Raw genomic sequence first — 20,968 nt, forward strand, 5'->3', positions numbered from 1 at the left:
AGTCTTTTTGTATTTAGTTTTATTTTATGCATGTGGGTGTTTTGCCTGTACATATGCACCACATACATGCCTGGTACCTACAAGGCCAGAAGAGTGTATCAGATCCTCTGGAACTAGAGATATATAGATGGTCATGAGCTGCCAAGAGAGGCTGGTGCTCTTAACCACTGAACCATCTATCCAGCCCTAGAATAAAAGTTTCCAAACTCTTAGGCCAGCGTTTTATTTCTAGTAGAGGACTTTCTCCTGACAACAAACAAATGCCACGTATGTATATGCCATACATATGGCAGTATGTATAACTGAATCAAAATTTTGGGGTTCTGGTAATTAGATAACATTTTTTATTTTTATGTGTATGAGTGTTTGGTTACATTTTTCTATGTACATGTTTGGTGTCCATAGATGCCACAAGAGGGTGTTGGATCCCCCAGAACTGGAATAAAGGGGTGAGCCACTGTGTGTGTGTGTACTGGGACCTAAACCTGTGTCTTCAGTAAGAGTAGCCAAGTGCTCTTAACTCCTGAGCCATCTCTAGCCCTTTAGATAATTCTTTAGAATAGTTCATAATTAAAGGCAAATCCAAATGACTATGTCCTAAAATCCTCACAGTGGTACAATGAAAATAGTATACAGGGGGTGTGGGGTGTGTGGTAGAGATGTCCTCAACGAGCACAAGCTCCGGACTTGACCTCCAACACCAAAAACGGTTTAGTGAGTATGACTTCTCTGGCCACTCTATTTTCCAGGGCTCAAGCCTGCTGCCTTCCCTGCTGCTGATAGCTGCTTCTAAGTAGTGAATGCACACTAGACTTGGCAGCGAGTCTTGAGCAATTCTAATATCCAGGTTCCATCCCAGAGACTCTAGTTTATTAGTTGGTCTGATGTGCTGCTGAGGGCATCTGCATTCCAACAGACAGCAGGCAAGGCTCAGAGCCACTGGATATGGCATTCACTAAGTAAAACCATATGAGCTACTTGCCACAAGAAAATTAAAAAGAATATGAGGCAATACTTTGCCATTCTATGGTGTGTCCATATATTAAAAGTTTTGTTGCATATTATAAATAAATACACACACACACACACACACACACACATACACACACAAACACATATTTTCTATTTTTGTCAACTAAAAAAGAAAAAAGGAAAGCTGGTGTGGTCATATATGGGAGGTACAGGTCACTCACAGGTTTAACATGTACTAAGTCTGAGGCCAGCCTAGGCTTAAAAAATATGTTTAAGACCTTGTCTTTAAAAATAAAACTAGAAAAGAAAAGAAAGAAAACCACCCAAACTATCAAATAGCTATCCGTGTCTTAGAGGAAGTGAAGGAATCTAAAGCACTGTAAAAATCTAAGATGTTTATTTTTGTAATCCTCACCCACATTTCTTGAGGTATTATTCATATCTCATTTCCCCCACCCACAAACTTTTGCCAATGCTTAAAAAGACAAAATAAATCTTAATAGAACAAAAAACAAAAACAAGGCAAAACAATATTTCCAAACACCCATGGAAATTCTAATACAGATTTTTTTTGTATTTATTTTTTTGGAAGCAAGCTTATCAATTCTTTGAAAAATAGGGATGTGGTATTTTTACCACATTTTTAAAGGCATTGAAGATAACAACAATCTCCAGATGGATAAAGACTTTTATAAACTCACATTTTCTTCCCAGTTTTAAGCATAATTTAATGTCTAATTTCTAAATAAGTTTGGCTTTAAAAATGAGCTGTTGTAATCTTACTAGGACATTAAAAGGTGGTAGCACATAGACTAAATGTTATTTTTAAATAGCTCCTAACATGGAGTTGGTACCTGTCTCAGCATTCTCTTTATGATAATCTCTCCATATGTAGAAATGTGTTAATAATTAAAAGTAATTACTTCATCCTATTCTTTTCTAATGAAAGCCAGAAAAGCAGTGGAGCCAGATGGGAGGGGAAGCGGGAAGGAACTGGGAGGAGTAGAGGAAGGGAAGACTGTAATCAGGACATACTGTATGAGAAAAGAATCTATTTTCAATAGAAGGGCGTGGAGCTAGGGATTTAGCTCAACAGGCACTAGCTTGAAGTTGGGTTGGACTGTGGGTATCAGAAGGAAAAAAAGGCAAAAATAAAAAAGATAATTTCTACTCAACAATAAAATAAAAAGTACTTATTTTATATTTTCTGAGTACTTTAACATTAGCAAATAATTAAGAGATTAATTTTATAATCAAGTGTAAATTAGGTAGGATCTAAATTAACTCTATGAACACAGAACCCATTGTCTCTTTCCAACTTTATTTATAATTTATTTATTCTTATTCTATGTGCACCGGAAGTTTGCTTGCATGTATGTCTCTATGAGGGTGTCCAAGCCCCAGGAACGGGAGTCACAGACAGTTTTAAGCTGCCATATGGGTACTAGGAATTGAACTGAGGTACTCTGGAAGAGCAACCAGTGCTCCTAACTTCTAAGTCATCTCTCCAGCACTCAAATTTATTTTTTGACTTGAGTCCTTTTCAAAATCCCAAATGGTCACTTTACATGAAGTGACCAGCTAATCTGAAAACTCGTATGGAAATCTAAGTAAGCCACACTACCTTGAAAAGGACCAACACCAGAGAACTCACACTTGCCATTTTAAGATTTAATACAAACCTACTATAATTAAGCCAGTGTTGCCATATAGAAGAAAAGATACTTATATCAATGGAATAAAATCTATAAGTAAACTCTTATACTCTAAGCAACTGCTTTATCTACAAGGACATAAGACAATTCATTTGAGAAAGGTCAGTAGACAACCAGACAGTCATACAAAATGTCATGAAGTAAGATCCTCTCTCCCCCATCACAAGTACTAAACAAATCAGAAAGCTGGGTGTAATGGATCATTGCAGCACTTGGAAGACTAAGGCTGAAGGATCTCTAGGAGTCTGAGCTACAGCATATAACTGTCTTAAAAAGCAACAATAACCATTTGTATACAATATTCATTGCAGCGTATTTATAACTAAAAATCAGAAACCACCCAAATGTCAAATGATAAAATACAAGAGACTGTAATTCTACTATGAAAAGGAATGAAGAGTTGGGAATGTAGGTCTGTTGTAGAGTGCACCTGCTAAGTAAAAGCAGGCAGCCACCAGCTCGTATCATGTAATTCCACTGATACCAAGTGAGCAGAACAAACAAATCTATAGAGCCAGAAAGTAGTTGTTGCTTAATGAAATTGTAGGGGTTGTTGTATCATTCTATGACTATGTTCAACATTACTGAATCATATACTTGCTACCTAGGTGAGGTTCAGGACCTGCTCTCCTCTGAGTTTTGCAGCTGATGAGGGACATGGCCAGTTCTCCTGCTCTCGTGACTCTGGGGCCACTTCTCCCGCTTGCCACAGGTGGTGAGGGATGAGAGGTGAGGAGGGCATCTTTTCCTAGATGAATGGCAAAGCCAGCTCTCCCATGCTTCTATCCTGAGGCTGACTCAACCAAAACTCCAGTAGTTTGCAGGCCTGCTCTCCTGAGTACTGCAGATGGCTAGGAGGGTTGGGGTCAGCTCTCCTGCTATTATGCCTCCAGGGCCAGATCGCTCTTGATGCTCAGGTGAGGGGTAGGCCAGTTGTGCACAGCCCTCAGACATCAACATGCCCTCAGTGTGGCAGCCCAGACCAGGGATGTCCACCTGACCTTTGTTGGTAACAGACCCCTCTTGCTGCAGGACCACATACCCAGGCATGGTTTCCAGAAACAGCATAGCCCAAGACCCCCACCACGGTCCCAAGTGGCATCACCAGCTGCTCACATCGAAGTTGTAAGGGTGAACGCCAGTCTGTTGGTCATTTCAGGCTCGCTCCTCACCTGGCCTACCCAGTGGCCCTTTGCAAGGGTCATCTGTCTGGGGCTCACTCCCGCCCAGGGCCCATGGTCCCAGGTGGGGCTCTTCTAGTCTGTGGCATGCTCACCATCTTGGGAGCCTGGTGCTGGACTGGTGGTCATCTCAGGCTCACTTTTTTCAGGGAGTGTTAGGCTATTAATCATTCAGATGTTCACAGGTCAGAACACTGTGTAGACACGGCCTCTCTCTCCTCTCTGCCTCCCACTGACGCACGTGTGACACAGCAGCCACACCCGCAACGCCTCTAGAGGCAATGCAAAGTGTTTTTTTAATTACACACTCTAGAGGTATGTGAGCTTGCCCATGTGTGTGCGAACTTGTGGCAATGTGTATCTGAATGCAAGTGCCCTCAGAGACCAGGAGAGGGCATCATATACCCTGGAGCTGGAGGAATGGGCAGCTATGAGTTGTGTGTGCTGGATCTCTACAAAAGTGGCAAACAATTAACTGCTGAGCCACCTCTCCAGCCGAAAATAAAGCTTCCCCCCCCCAAACTAAGGGGTTGGGGGGCAGTGAGATGTCTTAGTGGATGAAAGTTCTAGATGAGCCTGCAGACATGGTTTGATCCTTAGGACCCACAGAGAAGGAGAAACCCATCTCCCTTGGGTTGTCCTCTTAACTGTGTCATACACTACTCATGCATACATATAAGTGACTAAATGCCAGCAAACAAATTAAAACAAAACCCTAAGATGTGCATTTTTTTTGACAAATTTATATGTGGCTTTCTAAAACACAAATGTGGCCAAAAAAAAAGGAGGGGGGGATAACTTTATTGAGTCAAGCTCAGTGGTCAAGCCTGGCCTGTGGTGGGTTCATTTGTCAGTACAGGAGGGTATGTACTGTGTGTGTTCAGTTTTTGAGACAAACTGAGACAAACTGAGAAATGGTATGTTTGCGCTTCTTGGTCAAAATCAGATGTTTTCTGAGAAAAAAATAATAGGAAACAGCTGAAGCCATTTCTTAAAACAAAACAAAAAAAAAAGTCCTTCTAAATATGTGTATTAATTTGCATCTTAATAATACTTTAAATCTCAATAACTATGAGACACTGACTGATTTAATACCTTTCCTTTATACTAGCTACTTCTGATTTATGCCGTAAATGTCTCACAGAGTGAAGAAATGCTAGGCTTTAGCAGACAGATACTAGAGAGGGTGGATATACTATTTTTTATCCAAAGCTGTTCAAGTATATCAGTGTTCTTATGGTATTATGATCATATTAATTCTTGCACGATTTTTACAAGTCATGATTATTGTTCTCATATATATAGTTCTGCCTCTCTCATATATGTATATTCCATATACATATATACATATATATGTGTGTGTGTATATAATTTGTTTTATTTTTTGAGAAAGGGTTTCTCTCTGTCACCTTGGCTATCCTGGAACTCACTTTGCAGACCAGGTTGGTCTTGAAGTCAGAGATCCATCTGCCTCTGCCTCCTGCCTGCTGGGATTAAAGGCGTGCACGACCACACTAGGCTATAAACTTTATATTATGGAGGAATTGATTTGTAGTAAACAGAACGTCATTTTAATCAATTACTTCATTTTTGAGACATGGTCTCACCATGTTGCCCTACCTGGCCTAGAACTCCCAACATTTGCCTCTGCCTCCTAAGTGCGGGGATTGAGGGCATGGGCCACCACAAAGAGCACTACACTAATTTTCAATGTCCCCAAATCTGGTCTCCTAGGACACCTGCACTCATGTGCACACTGACACACAGATACACATAATTTAAGAAAACTGAAATTTAAAAATTTTAAATTAAAAAAATTTAAATCCTGGACATAAAGCATGAATGTTTTGCCTGCATGTATGTGTTATGTGTGTGCAACACCTGTGGAAGGCATAGGGGGGCATCAGATCCCCTGGGAGTAGAGTTATACATGGTTGTGAACCCAAGAGCAGCCAGTGCTCTTAACCACTGAGCCCATCTCTGTAGCTCTTGAGATAACTTTCAATACATGTATTTTTTTGAAAAACACAATGTCTAAGAAAACATCTACTTACTGTATTCTTTAGTAGCCAATATTTTATTTGACTGACTTTAATTTCTTTATTTGACAAAATGCAAGACTGAACTTTTAAAATTGAAACTTTTTTTACACTGTAGCTAATTAAAAAAAAAATTACTACACTAGAAAAAATGATCTCTGGGACAAGTATGAGATGATACAGTCCTACCCTCAAATGCAACAAAAGAAGTAATAAAAGGAATTTAAGCCCTTGCTATGGAACTTCAGACACCACCAAAACCCTAGATCCTGCTGATGTAAAGGCATCTAAACATGATCTTTCTGATTTACTCAAGAATCAACTGTTCAGCAAAGAAGTCATATACTCAACAAGATGTGGGAAGCCTTTTTTATAATAATGGAGAATACAATGAGTTTCCCAGAAAGCTGAGGCAACTACAGTGAGTTGAAAAGTATTTAAGAAGCCATTCTCTAGCTGGGCACAGTGGTACACACCTGTAATCTCAGCACTCAAGAGGCAGAGGCAGGTGGATCTCTGGCCAGCCTGGTCTACAAAATGAGTCCAGTTTAGCCAAGGCTACACAGAGAAACCCTGTCTTGAAAAAACAAATCACACACATACACACAAAACACCAAACCAAACCAAACCAAAACACAAAACAAAGAAGCCATTCATTTAAGACAACCCAGTTAGTTCACCTTTAGGAAGCAAGGTGGAATATATGGGATTCTTGGGAAGGAAGTCAAGAGAATATTACATTCTCAGAGCTGGAAAGAAAAACAGACAGGAATAATAAAGTACAGAGGTCTCCGCCCCAAGGACTAGTAGGAAAAACAGGAGTGCCTCCCAAGGGATGGGAGGGGCCCATCTCTGGTGAGTAAGCAGCTCAAACAGAATCCAGTGAAACACACCTATCTGCAACAAATAGACTGCAGTCATGGTATTGAAATAATGGACAGAAAAAAAAACAAACAGTCCAGATAACAATGAAGCATGGCATGACCAAAAGGGTGAAGAATTCACAGCAAAGCAACATGAAAGACAGTAAGAAGTACTAAAGGCTGAGCACACAATTTCTCCACATGACAAATTCATACACAGGTACAGCTCTGTGCCTTATTTAACTGAGACAAACCACTGATGATATTCAGAAGTATGACAGGAAATGATTGGCCATAGTCAGCACTGTGCATGCCCATGATTTTTAGAAAGGATTAGCTAAATACTCTTCTTCATCCTTGTCTTTGACTATGCCCAGCTGCCTATTTTGTAATTTACTTATTTATTTGTGGTGTGTGTGTGTGTGTGTGTGAAAGAGAGAGAGAGAGAGTGTGTTCCATGTAGCCCAGGCTGGCTTCTTGCTTCCTCTTCTCAGTGCCAGGATTATAAACTGCACCACCACACCCAGTTTACACGGTGTTGGAGAGTGAACCCAGGGTTTCTTAAAACTGAGCTATATATATGTCCACTACTATTTGCAAAAGTTTAAAGAGGCAAAAAGCCCATGTCTTTTTCACATTTTAATGTAATATCTACAAGTGAAGGAAATATACACTTATAATTTTAATTTTTAAACTTTTAGAATTATAAAGAAGCCATCTGGAGTAATTTCTGCCAAAATTATTTCCTATCATGACAGTTTTCCTAAAGGTTAGATGAACTGATGAATGCTGTGGGTCTGCCTATGAAAAATACACTTAAAGAGTTGGGATGTAGCTCCGTGGTAGAAATGTTTTGTTTATCATGCACAAGGTTTTGGGCTTAACTCCAGCATTGCAAGAAAAAGAATGCACTTATACAAAATTCTTAGGCATGTTGGCTCATTCCTGCAATCCCAGCACTCCGGGCTGCTAAAGCAGGAGGATCACAAGGGTGTTAGATCAACTTCAGCTAGTTCTAGGCCAGTCTGGACTAGCACAACCACAGGCTCTTCTTGCAGTCCAGAGCAGACGGTATGCCGAAGCCTAGGTCTGGGAGTGACCATGGCCGAGTGCTCCTTGTTCAAGTAGGTCCTGTTCTTTGTCCTAACCTCAAGTGTGGATGATAACTGAGATGCATTGCCCTACAGGAGAATGGAATGGAAGGAGAGGCAGACTTAAGATTGGCCCTGGAGGTGTATAAATGTCACCCGCAGCACACAGGTGTTGAGGTAACTAAAGCCTTAAGGGCGGGGTGGGTAATTAGGTGAGGCCTCCCGAGGGAGGTTACTAGGGATCACACTGACAAGCAAATATGCCAGAGGTTGGGTCTCCAGTACTGGGGCAGGTAAAGCCAACTAGTACACACCTATAAATTCATTAAGCAAAATAATGTTTGAATAACTGAGGACACCCACCTAGTGAAAAAACAAACAACAAAACAAAAACTAAAAAGCAATAAGAAGCCTCACTGCTACAATTCTTCCCTATTAGGTGACTTCAAAGTTGTCTTAGAAGGATGGTGAGTAATTTTAAAAATAGCTTTCATGGGCTGGAGAGAGGCTTTCCACCAAGTCTAGCGACCTGAGCTTAATTCCTGGGATCCACAAGCGGAAAGAGAACCCACTCCTCAAGATGCTCTTGACCTCCACATGTACATGTACTCGTGCACCCATATCCACACAGAGACAGAAAACACGAGTGAATGTGGAATAAGAAAAAAGCAAGTTCAAGACATGGTTGCAGTGGTTAGGAACACTTTCTGCTCTTCCAAAGGACCCAAGTCTCAGCACCTGTACTGAGCAGCGCACAACTGCAGCTACCCGACCCCTTCCTCTGGCCTCACTGGAACCCTTACACACGGGTGCATAAAACATACACAGATACAAGCACATACACACCTTTTTAAAGGGAAATCCTCAAATTAATATACATAACTGTACCCTATATGTTCATACATTTGGCTCTTTTATGTACTCTGATTTTACCTCTATAAGATTTTTTTTTTTTTTTTAATTATGAGTATGGGGGGGTATGCACAATCGAGTGTAGATGCCCTCGGAGACCAGAAGAGGGTGCTGGAGCCTTTGGGGCTGGAGCCTCAGGCAGCTGTGAGCTGTACAACACAGGTGCTGGGAACTGAACACAAGTCGTCTGGAACAGCAGGAAATGCTTTTAACCACAGAACTGTCTCTCCAGCCTTCACTGTAACTTCTATAATATAGTCTGCACACAAGCTGAGCAATCTTGGAGGATTTTCTAGCTAGAGGTGCTTTAAAGGAAAAATCTATCTGTCTGCAGTTCTCCGCTTTCCCGTTTCTTGAAGTAGCTCACTTCCTACTTCTAAGTTACTGGTGTTATCGGCTACTTCTTGAGCTGTAACTTGAGCTAGTCAACTTTTTCACTCTAGAAAGTAAAGTTCAATCTAAGGCACGTCTTCACTTCATGTGTTGTTTGTTCTTATTTACTGATTAAGGAAGATAAAGCAGTGCTCAAATGTAAGTGAATGAATGAATTAGATACTATAATATTAAAGAGTTAAGATTAGAAAAATTTCTTCCAACTCATGATAGAAAACATTGGCAAGCAAAACTATGTGTATTAATGAAGACAACTAAGGAAGGGTGCCTTCAAAGAGTATCAATTATTTTATGGACTGTCACTTTGAAGAGCTCGGAGAGAACACTGCTTTGCTGTCACTTGCACTCTATAATAAACTGGTGGACTTTAAATTTGCTTCAACAATGTGCAGTGTGAAGTACTGTACAAAGTCTCTGTGTAATAAAACTTCACTAATGAATGATTTGGAAAAAAACCTCACTGGATAAGTTGATAAACATATAACTGAAGTGTCTAAACTACCTAGCAAACTTTCGGGTCACCAGCACTGCACCTTTAAAGGCCGCTGACTATGTACGTCTAAAAACAGTTTTCTCGTGGGCATCCATTATAAAAACAACCCGAAGCCGCTGAATGACAACTTACACTTCTGGCCTTACCTTTTTTCTCTCCAGTGTAGGGCACGTAGTCTTCCCGGTCTTTGTGCTCCAATGCTTCCTTCTCTAGGTAAGAAAGGAGACGCTCTCTATCAAAGGGTCCCGTGGCAGACTTGGATGTCTGGTTCTTCTGGCGGAACCCTGCAGGCAGAAGGGCATTCTGCCAAAGAGAATGAGTCAGCCATTTTATGATGACCAAACCACCAAGAATGGCAACACTACATGCTTCTATGAATTTTCCATGTAAGAAAGATAAAGAAACTAGCGTGATACAGGCAGTGAACATCTCCTTGCTGGATTTTAGGATAGTCATATGAGATGTATTACAAAAAGTTGCTTTTTTTTTTCTAATTTAAACACTGATTTCCTGATTTTGGGTGTGGGGGAATGCCTGTGCCATGGCATGAATGTAGAGATCAGAAGACAACTATTGGGAGTTGGTTCCCTCCTTCCATTGGGATCTTACATAGGTCAAAATGTTAAGGTGCACAGTTACTTACTGGTAACTGCTGTTACTGCTGAGCCATCTTATGGACCCACAAGTCTTTTTTGTTCTTGAGCCAGGGTTTCTCTGTGTAGCTCTAGCTGTCCTGAAACTCACTATATAGACCAGGCTGGCCTCGAACTCAAAAGAGATTCACCTGCCTCTGTCTCCTGAGTGTTGGGATTAAAAGATGTGTCACCACTGCCCAGCAGCTAGTTTATTTTTTTAAGTAGGTAGAACTCACATTATTATTAAAAATAGGCACCTACACATTTTCTTCAGATAGTATCCCACTAGCAGGAAACATCCATTAGCATTTTGAGATTTTTTTTTTTTTTTTTTATCAGGCTCTTGATATATCACCATGTCTGGCTTGGAACTTACAATGTAGACCATGCTGGCCACCAACTTGGCATGATCCTTCTTGCTGAATCCTTCCAAGTACTGGGATTATAGGAATGAGTCATTTGGTTTAGCGACACCCTTTAATTTTTAAGTATCCACAAATTATTATTTTTCCAGGGATGGTTTTTAAATTTATGCTGATATCTACACTTGAGTTGATGTTTTCATTTTTCTCCAAGGACTGTTAAGAACTCAGGAAGCTAAAGCAGAAGGATACTAAGTTTAATGTCCAAATAACAACAACTTTCTTAATGCTTAATGACTGACCAGTAAATGCGTACATAAACAATTTCTATCACAAAAGAATTGCAAACTACTCTATGTTATCCTTTCATAATGACTTCCATCTGATCACAGTCTTTACCAAAATAAAAACATGAACAGTACAACCTCAAGACTATTTGATTGAAATCTAGTACAAAACCGTTCCCTGTGTATGTGTGCACGTTTACCCATGAGCATCGGCGCATGCTGGTAACAAGTACTGCATTTGTTATGCATGCCCCACAGCACCCTGAGATACAGAAGAGCCGGGTCCCCTGGTGCACACACAGCACAGCCGTGAGTGCACGGACTGACTAGAAAGGGAAGAATGGTTGAAGTCGTCCCTGAAGTCAGGATTCTGAATTTGTATTAAGGCCAGGAATAACCGGGTGACACGACAAAGTGTGCACCATCCTGCTTGTTGAGTCAGTCTCAACTGACATGGGAGTGCACGCCCGATATCTCAGCATGTGGTGGTGGAGCAGGAGGATCGGAAGTTCACAGCCAGGACAGCCTGGGTTAGAGAGATCTTGTCTTTTTTTTTTTTTTTTTTTTTTAATTTTATTTTTCTTTTTAGTTACAATTTGTTAACTCTGTGTCCCAGCTGTATCCCGCTCCCTCATTCCCTCCCCAACCCCACACTCCCTCCCTGGTCTCCTCCCTGCCCCTTTCCAAGTCCACTGATAGGGGAGGACCTCCTCCCCTTTCATTTGACCCTGTTTTATCAGGTATCTTCAGGGCTGGCTGCAAAGTCCTCCTCTGTGGCCTAACAGACTGCTCCTCCCCTGGGGGGGGGGTATCAAACAGCCTGCCCTTGAGATCCTGTTAGAAATAGTCCGTGTTCCCCTTACTTTGGAAAACTACTTGGTTACTGAGCTACCACGGGCCACATCCGAGCAGAAGTTCTAGGAGATCTTGTCTTTAAAAACAAAACCAAAACCAAAAACCCTGATTCACATCTCCATTCTAAATACACTGGATTACTTCGTTCCTTGTTCTTGCCATACACTTCCTTCAACCACAAGACCTTTAAATATGTGAAACACGGAGATCACTTCCCTGGACCATCCTGTCCATCCTTTCTAGTTACTCATTCTTAAGACTCCAGCCCTGCCCCCAGGGAACTGATAAATGCTGTCTTGTTCATCAGTGTTACAGTCTGCAGCACTCATCATTTTTTGGGCACACTTTTATTATCTGATTCAGCCTAGTTTTCCCCATTCCTACAGCCTGACGTAACATGACATTTGTTTTGTTCACTCTTGCATTTCCTAAGTGTAGTACACTGACTAAGAACTGCAGGTTGTCCCCTACACATTTACCGAATAAAGATTCTAGAGCTGGGGAATGGAGCTCAGTGTAGGGCAGAAGCCTGAGTGTAGGGAGTATAGGAGTTCTAGTGAGTGCGGTTTTGAGTGAATGTGTGTTGCTGACACAGGCATGGCCATGTGGATGTTGACAATGTGTACAAAATGTCCACTGCAAAATGTTTTCTCTCCTTGGATTTTCACAGCCTGACATCTACAGAGGCAAGGTACTATTAAACATTCCGTAATGCCCAGGATAGCCCCTCACAACAGTCATTGCCCAGGTCGAAAACCCCAGGCTAGACAGTCTCTTACATTCTTTCTAGTTCTTAAACCATTTGATTTAAATTGTAAATTGGTCTCATTGACTGACTGCCAAAAATACTGTTGACAGCTCTGTTATCTTGAGTAATCCGTCAGACTTAGGTATGGAAAGTTTTCCTTGTAATAGTAATTATGGTCAAAGGACTTGACCTATGGCATAGACATATCACCTAGTAACAAGAATAATTTTATAAAGCACATTTTTAGCATGCTTGAGGCCCTGAATTTACTTCTCATACCTTTCCTCTCCCTAAAAGCTCACAACACCTCAATTCTTAAAGGTATATAAAACAAAAAGTGGGTTTTTAAGAAACATGGTAAAGCTTTGCAAACAACCACTACTTTGAGAGTCTTCCCTGCTATCTGCTCCTCAAGTCACATTGCAAAGGTTAAAGGGTTCTGCATGCGCCTTGTATAGCCTATGAGACAAGTAACAACCACTTGGCAAATTAAGACAAGTATACATCTACACTGTCCTCGACTTAACAATGGTTCAATAAGATGCTGTAAAAGCACACCTACACAACCATTTTTGTTCTCATTTTCAGTACAGCACACAACTTACAAGAGGTATTCAATACTTCATTACAAACTAGGCTCTACACTAGATGACTTTGTTCAAAAGTAGGCTTATTTAAGTGTTCTGAGCACATTTAAGGTAGGCCAGGCAAAGCTATCTAGGCTAGGTGTATTAAATGCATTTCAGTGCCTAATATTTGCAACTTAGGATGGGTTTATCAGAGACATAGACAGACCATTGTTAAGAAATATCTGTATTCAGATCTGCCCCTTAGATCTGTTCTACCGATGCTAATAATTTATACCATTTGGCCAGCCTCCCTCAAGTACTGTTATAATTAAATTTAGACTATTAATAACACTCTAAAGGCACAGTATATCGGTGCCAGCCTGGTATAGAAACTCTGAAGAGAAATAGATTAGCTATAAATTAAAGAGTTAATTAGCTATTACTGCTTTCAATTGCACAAAGGAAAGTTTGTAGTGGAGGAAAAAAAATTGTGTAGATGTTTAATGATAGTTTAGAATGTCTGTGTCATAAGATGTGGAGGTAGGTGTAGGGACTTAGAGAAGAAGCAAAATGCCAGTTCATTTGGATGGAAAGAAGATGAAGGGTACAGGGAAAAGCCATGAGAAGGCAAGCTGGCAAAAGGCAGCTACTGAGTTCAACAGTCTGAGAGGCTACCACGTTCTCTTCTTGGGTCAGCACCAACCTCAGGGTCCAGATCATCCAGGACAGTTTCGAGCTGTTTCAGCTCTGTTTCTGACAGGTTGCCAAGGAGCTCATCCTCATCCAGGTCCTTATACTCCCCTAAGTCCTTCCGGAATGGCAGGGCCATGGCTTGCAGTGTAGGAAGCCACGCGATTTCCACCACTTCTTAGCCCTATGGAGAGAAAGAGAACCATTTTAAAAAATAAGTCTTATCTGTTTGCATCTGTTACCAGGAAAAGGGAAATGCTGTGTCCACTTATCAAAGGTTTTCGAGTAGATCATATGCTGCTCTTACCTACAGATCATTCATGCCTTCACCGTTTTGTCTTTGTAGAAAAATAATCAAGTGGGAAAAAGAAAGTGAAGATGAAAATTGTTAAAACAGTTACTTGACAGAATGTAGCATTTTTGATGACTGAATTTTAGTGGCAAAATAAAAATAAACTTTTTTGGCAAAATAAATTTCTATTAGTGATGTCAAATTATTGTAATGGAGAACATTTGTTTTACTACAAACTATTTAGGAGAGCAGTCTGATAACAATGTCAACATAAGAACATAGCAATGTGTGTCTCACAGGAAGGAGTAGTCCCTTGCCTCTGGGAAAATTTTTAAAAATGTTTTTTCAAAAGGATTATTTTAGGAGCTGGAGAGATGGCTCAGCAGTTAAGAATACTTCTTGCAAAGGGTTTGTGGTCAGTTTCCAGCATCCACATGGAGTGTTCAAAATTGCCTTTCACTCAGTCCAGAGGATCTGACACTCTTCTGGCCTCCAAGAGTACTGGCACACATGAGCTAGAGAACATACACACATGCAGGAACTTACAGGTACACGTAAAATAAGAACAAGGGAATCTCTGAAAGACATATTTTAAAAGGAAAATGTTATTTTGCTATTATTAGGTTGTTTACTTAAGTTTTGTTTTCTTTATTTTTTCAAAGACAAGGTATCACAATATTGCTCAGGCTAATCAGAAACTAACTCCATGGACCAACTTAGCCTTGCATTCAAGATGAGCCCTCTGCCTTGGCCTCCTGAATGCTAGAAACAGACGTGTATGCTACTATATCCAGCTGAAAATATTTTTTTAAACAACAATAACAAAAACAAAAAGGCATTCTGGACATATATCATTAAAATTCTTAAAGGACACGGGGACGTGTCACCTAGTAGTTGGTAGGATGGATGGCCAAGAAGGCCTGACTACAGGGAAGGCTCCTCATTTTCAGTGTGGCTTACACTAACAATAAGGTTAGCTGCAGCAGCTACCCCTCACATACAACAGGACTACTCTATAGGAGAGAACACTGAAAACTTGACACGACAAAAATGAGGCGCAGGCAATCAAGTACATAAAACATTCATGTGGGGATAAGAGATGGCGCTAGGATTAATGATTAGCCTAAGGTTTTCTTAGCGGTGAAACAGTTCGTCAGGATCTAATCTGAATTCTTTGCTATGTTTTCTTCTAGGAGTCCCCAGCTTAATGTTTTAACTGCAAACTCATTAAAGAACTTTTCGTCTCACGTATAGAAAGTAAGGTTCACCCCAAGAGCCTGACAGCCACTAATTTTACTAGCAACCAGTTTGGTCTGATGATAAGCAGATGGGCAGAATTCATTTCTGCAGATGTTCCATTGCAGGTGTTTCGTGTACCTGCCGAGACAGGCTTGGCGTTCACTTGTTTAATGGCAACTCTCTGGGCTAGCACTTATTCTGGACCTTTTTTTTTTCTTTTCCTTTTCATGGAGCACAAGTGGGACACCCTCCTGCTTTAGCCCCCCATATGCGGAGATATAGGTGTGTGCCATGGATTGTTTTTTATTTTTATTTTATTTTTATTTTTTTTTTAAAGCAGATTAGCATTAAGCAACACCCACTTTGTACTTCCAACTTTAGGGTCACTGTTTTGTTTCATTTATTTTTTAACAGTCTGCCCAGGGCCTGTGAATGCTACACAAATGCCCTAACATTGAGTTACAGAGATCTCTCTTCAAGTTCTCTAGCTTGAGTGTATGAGAAAGCAGCCACCCTTGTCTAGATCAGATTCCAGAGCCCAGCCCCGATTTCTTGACTGACTAATCAAGTAGAAGCATGGGGCCGGTGAGCACCCATAATTTGCATTTCTGTTAAGTTCCCAGAACTTTCACATTCCCTTCACAAAAATACCATTAACAGGACTATCTGAGACAGCTAAGGGTGACAGATTGATAAGGGTTTATAAGTATCTATAAAGAATAATTTTGTTAGCTGGGACTGTCGGTACAAGCCTGTAACGTCCGCCATTGAGGAGGCTCACACAGTGGATAAGAGTTGAAGGCCTACTTGGTGGACTAACAGGATGTGTTCAAAGCAAGCCAGACAACTTAGTGAGATTATCTCATAGGTTTAAACACACACACACACACACACACACACACACACACACACACACGCACACGCACACACACGGAAGACTAGAGATGTGCCTCAGTGATAGTGTGATAGTATACTGGCTGTGTGTGAGACCCTAGGTTCAATTTCCAGTGTTATACGCACATACACACGCAAACACAGCTAATAATTTAGCTTTTACTATTTTTCAATGTTTGGATACCCAATAAACATTTTTAAGTGTGCATTAATATCACCTATTAAAAATAATATATAGTAAAGACAATTTCTCAGCCCATAATTGTTTCTATAAAAATTTACACATATAAAGACTATGATTATTTTAACCGTTCTCTCTCTTAATTCCCTAAAGTATCCCAAAATGATCCAGAAATTCAAAATCACCCTGTTAAAACATTCTTATGCACAAGAAGAAGTGAGGGCTTGGTGCGGAGTGTCATGTCACCCGCCACCCGAGTCTACAGACCCGGAGAACGTCACATACAAACAGTTCACTCTAGTTCACTACTTTACTTGTCCCGGAGGAAAAGCTAAGGTTCACGCTCTTCAAGAATAAAATGAATGCCCGCAAGCACACTAAGCACCTCAGTCACCTCAGTTCCATCTTTCCCCAGAAGAAGCCGGTCTACTGAACTGTCAATGACTCTCTTGCTCTCTAGAGTTTGCATGTACAAATCCCCAACAGTTCTTGTTTTACACTTTTATTACACCTTATATAAATAAGTCTTCCTAAAATTGACTTCCTAGTCTGGTTTAGCATTGCTCCGAGGTGATGGTTAGTTATACTTATTCCAATTTCATGTCAACATACTGGTCCATCTTACGAACACTTAAGCTCCTAGCAGTCTTTCCTCTCTATATCTTTGCTATGGCAAATAACCTCTTTATTTCCTGGTACAGATGTACAACTCCTCTTTAGCTCAAACCTAGGAATGGAATTCTTATGCTCAACTTTATTAGGTAATGACAAACTATGTTCAAAGTAACTGTGCCAATTTACATTTCTAAAAGATTCCATACGTGGCAATTCATGTTACTCCTCCCAATTTTTGGTATTATCAGAGTTTTAATTTTTGACATTCTGGCATATGTGAAATGGTATTCACCGTGAGTTTCATGTGCACTGTGTTAAATTATGGCAAGGTTATGCACTGTTTAACATGTTCATTTACCAATGGCATTCCTCTTTCTTTAGATGACCTAGGGCTCGTTTTAACCAAACACATCACCTTGTGTGTGTGTGGCAACGTGTGCTTGTTGGTGTGGATGCAGCCCTGTGTGCAGGCATGCAAGCACATGCAGGTCAAGGCCAAAGGTCGATGTGCAGTGTGTTTTCTTGATCTCTCCATCTCGATTTTCTAGGAGAGTCTCAAAAAGCTCCTGAACGCTACTGAAGTTCAACGATTCGGCTACACTGGCTGGCCAACGAGCTTCTCCAGGGATTCCACTCCCAAGCAGTGTGGGGTAGGAGGATATTTGCAGGCTCTCACCACCATGCCCAGCTCTTTACTTATGTGTGTTCTAGGACTCTGAGCCCAGATCTTTGCACTGAGACTGGCAGGCACTTTACCTTCTCAGCCACTTCACTTTTTTAATTTATTCTAGACATTAATCTTTGCTATCATGTTAAATTTAACAACTCCTTCATTTTCTTTTTTATTCTGATCAGTTTTCCCTCCCCATCTTCTCCCAGATCCTCTCCACCCACCCAACTCCACATCTTCTTTCTCTCTCTAGCAAACAAATGAGCACATAAAAAAGCAAACAAACTAGAATAATGATAATAAAAAGATAAAAAGCACAAGAAACACATACAAAAACCATATAAACATTAAATTAGAAATCATAACATTACATACAAGCCAAAGACCAGTAAGATTAAAAATAAAAAAGCCCAAACAAAGCAGCATGAGACAAACAACCCAAAACCAAACCAATCAAACAAAAAAAAACTACAAACAAACAAACAAACAAACAAACAAAACCCAAAAATTACCGAAGGAAAAAAAAAAAAACAACACTGAGTTAATTTTGTGTTGGCCATCTTCTGCTTGGCATGCGGCCTGCCCTCAAGTGTGGTTTATATACCCAGTGAGACTCCATTGTAGAAAACTGTTTTGTTTTGTTTTGTTTTTTCATTGCAAGTGGTTGTTAACTGGAGATAGCTTCTTATTAGTTAGGAATGGGAGATCATACTACTTCTCCCTCTAAGCTCTGGTATCTTCTGTCTGGAACCTGGCAGGCCCTGTGGCTGCTGCCACCGTCTCTGTGAGTTCATCTGTGAGTCAGTTTTGTTGTGTCTGGAAGATACTGTTTCCTTGGTGCCATCCACCCCCTCTGGCTTTTACAACCTTTCAGCCTCCTCTTCTGCAGAGCTCCCTGAGCCCTGGTGGGAGGGATGAAATGAAGACAGGTAGGACTGAGTGTTCTAAAGTCTCTCCCCCTTTGCACACTGTCCAGTTACAGATCTTTGTATTAGTTTCCATCTACTGTAGGAGGTAGCTTCTCTGATGATGGCTGAACAAGCACTGATCCAGGGTACGCTGGCTAGTTTCATGTCACCTTGACAAAGGCTAGAGTCATCTGAAAAAGGGGAATCTCAATTGAGAAAATACCTTCATTAGATCCAGCTGTCGGGCATTTTCTTAATTAGTGATGGATGGGGGAGGACCCAGCCCACTCCAGGTTCCTGCCCTGCTTGAGTTCCTGTGCTGACTTCATGCAGTGATGAAAAGTGATATGGAAATGTATGCCAAATAAATCCTATCCTCTCCAAACTGCTTTTGGTCATGGTGTTTCATCACAGTAGTAGTAGCCCTAACTAAGATATAGGAGTATAGCATAATGTCATTAGGAGTCATTTTATTGCTGTGTTCCTTTAGCAAAACAATAGTACTTGGTTTTCCCTAGGCCCACGGCCTATCTAGTCTCTGGTTCTTAGCTACACAAGCCGTGTCAAGCACGGCCATCCATCTCATGGAGTGGCCTTACATCCAACCAGATAGTAGATGATTATTCTCACAACGTCTGTACCATGACTGCATCAGTGAATCATGCAGGAATGATACTGTTGTAGATGGCAGGGTTTGTAGCTGTGTTCTATTAACTCTTACTACTTTTTATGTGTCATAGGGGAACATGTTTCTATGGCTTCAGCTTGTGTTTCCTTTCCAAAACAATGGAGAAGCCATTTCCTTGAGATCCAGATTCTGGAATTTTTGCCAAGATGAAAGAATTTTCAGTTAATCCAGTCAACTTTTCTGGAAACTTCAATTCTGCTTCAACAAAGTGTCAACAACTAGTGTTCATGCTACGTAACCTTGCTCAAAACTCACATCTGCACTCTTTCTTTCACCCTGTGTTCCCACTCCTAGATTCCTGTCTTGACTGAACATTTCTCCTCAGCTCTCCTTTCTGAGGATTATCTGTATGCTGACGGTGTGCGGGACAGCAGTTCCGAAGCTGCTCTGAAAGCAGCTTTCCTTTGCTTCTGTTCTGAGGATGACAATGCTGTCTCCTGCCTGTCCTTTGAGGACACTTTATTGGAAAAGAGAACAAATTCCGAATGATGATGAGGTAAAACCAATATGGTGGACATGTGCAGCAGCCTGGACTAAAGGACATTTATATTTAGTTCAATAAGCCAAGAAGAGAAAGTCAAATACTGTATGTTCTCAAAGAAGTTCATTTCACATCTGGGCATGGTGGCGCACGCCTATGATTCTAGCACTCTGGGAGGTAGAGGCAGGTGGATTTCTGTGTGTTCGAAGCCAGCCTGGTCTACAAAGTGAGTCCAGAACAGTCAAAGCTACACAGAGAAACCCTTAAAAAAAAAAAAAAAAAGAGAGAGAGAAAGTTAATTTCATAGACGCTGAGAAATTTCTACAGGAGAAACGTGTGCATGAAAGGATGGGTAATGGGTACCGAAGCATAACTAGGTAAGAGTATGTTTTTGTGTTCTACAGCAGTGACTTGAATTTGGCCTTCTGCCTGTTTTTATAAATGCAAATTGGAACCGAGTTACATTATTCATGGATGTATTGTCTAGCTCTGTTCATGTGCTTTAATGGAGACCTGAGTAACTACAAAGGTTCCGCAGAGCCTAAAGCATTTACTATTAGCCTTCGCAGAATGAAAGCTGCCAACTCTGAGAAAAGTACAAAATATAGTTTACACACACCGGGTTAGCTGGCTTTCAGCGTCATCTCCAGCTGTTCGCTATCACAGGAGCTCTGGCTCTAAACCGGACCCGAGCGCTAGGCCTTCTGCACCCCGACTTACAGTGCTCTTCCTCCACGTCAAATACATTCTTAAACCACATCTGCTTCCTCAAGTGAAGCCCTGTACATTCTCTAGGGCCTCACTGAACATAACATTCCTAGAAATTTCCAAAGCTCCATTCTCACACAATCACAATCTAATTTAGTTGTACCTGTATTCACATAATCTACTCTTGCTTTCATGGGTAAACTGTTCATACCCTTATCTATAGTTAATTGTGCCCCTCGTGACAAGGTCCCATAATAAACATAATAAACAGTTCTGCTGTTGTTGTTAGTGGTGGAACTGTTTTCTTTGGTTTAAAAATAGGGTATTGGCCACAACTCTGCCTGCATTCTAGAGGCCTGCCGGCACCAGGGACAACCAGAGAGGAGCCTAGCATAATTGTCATCAAAGACCCAGCCACTGATGGAAACTGATGGAGAGACCCACAGCCAAAGAGTAAGTGGAGCTTGGGAAATCCTGTGGAAGAGGG

General features: G+C 40.9%; 1 protein-coding gene and 1 non-coding gene across 3 annotated transcripts in view; both read right to left on the bottom strand.

Annotated features, from left to right (window-relative positions):
• Tmod3 (tropomodulin 3) overlaps positions 1–20,968 on the bottom strand; it is a 60,388-nt gene that overhangs the window by 18,497 nt on the left and 20,923 nt on the right. For both annotated transcript variants that reach the window (XM_055598654.1, XM_055598662.1), the window contains 2 exons: positions 13,819–13,989; positions 9,806–9,962 (listed from right to left, as the gene is read on the bottom strand). In XM_055598654.1, coding sequence (XP_055454629.1) covers positions 9,806–9,962; positions 13,819–13,944 — 283 coding nt within the window. In that variant the 5' untranslated portion in view covers positions 13,945–13,989. The remainder of the gene's footprint in view (positions 1–9,805; positions 9,963–13,818; positions 13,990–20,968) is intronic.
• Positions 4,020–4,151, bottom strand: LOC129670344 (small nucleolar RNA SNORA17). The gene has a single exon (XR_008719176.1). It is a non-coding gene; the product is annotated as a small nucleolar RNA SNORA17 (small nucleolar RNA).

The sequence above is a fragment of the Psammomys obesus genome, unplaced genomic scaffold (assembly GCF_907164565.1).
Source record: "Psammomys obesus unplaced genomic scaffold, mPsaObe1.curated_primary_1811, whole genome shotgun sequence".
NCBI classification, from domain to species: domain Eukaryota; kingdom Metazoa; phylum Chordata; class Mammalia; order Rodentia; family Muridae; genus Psammomys; species Psammomys obesus.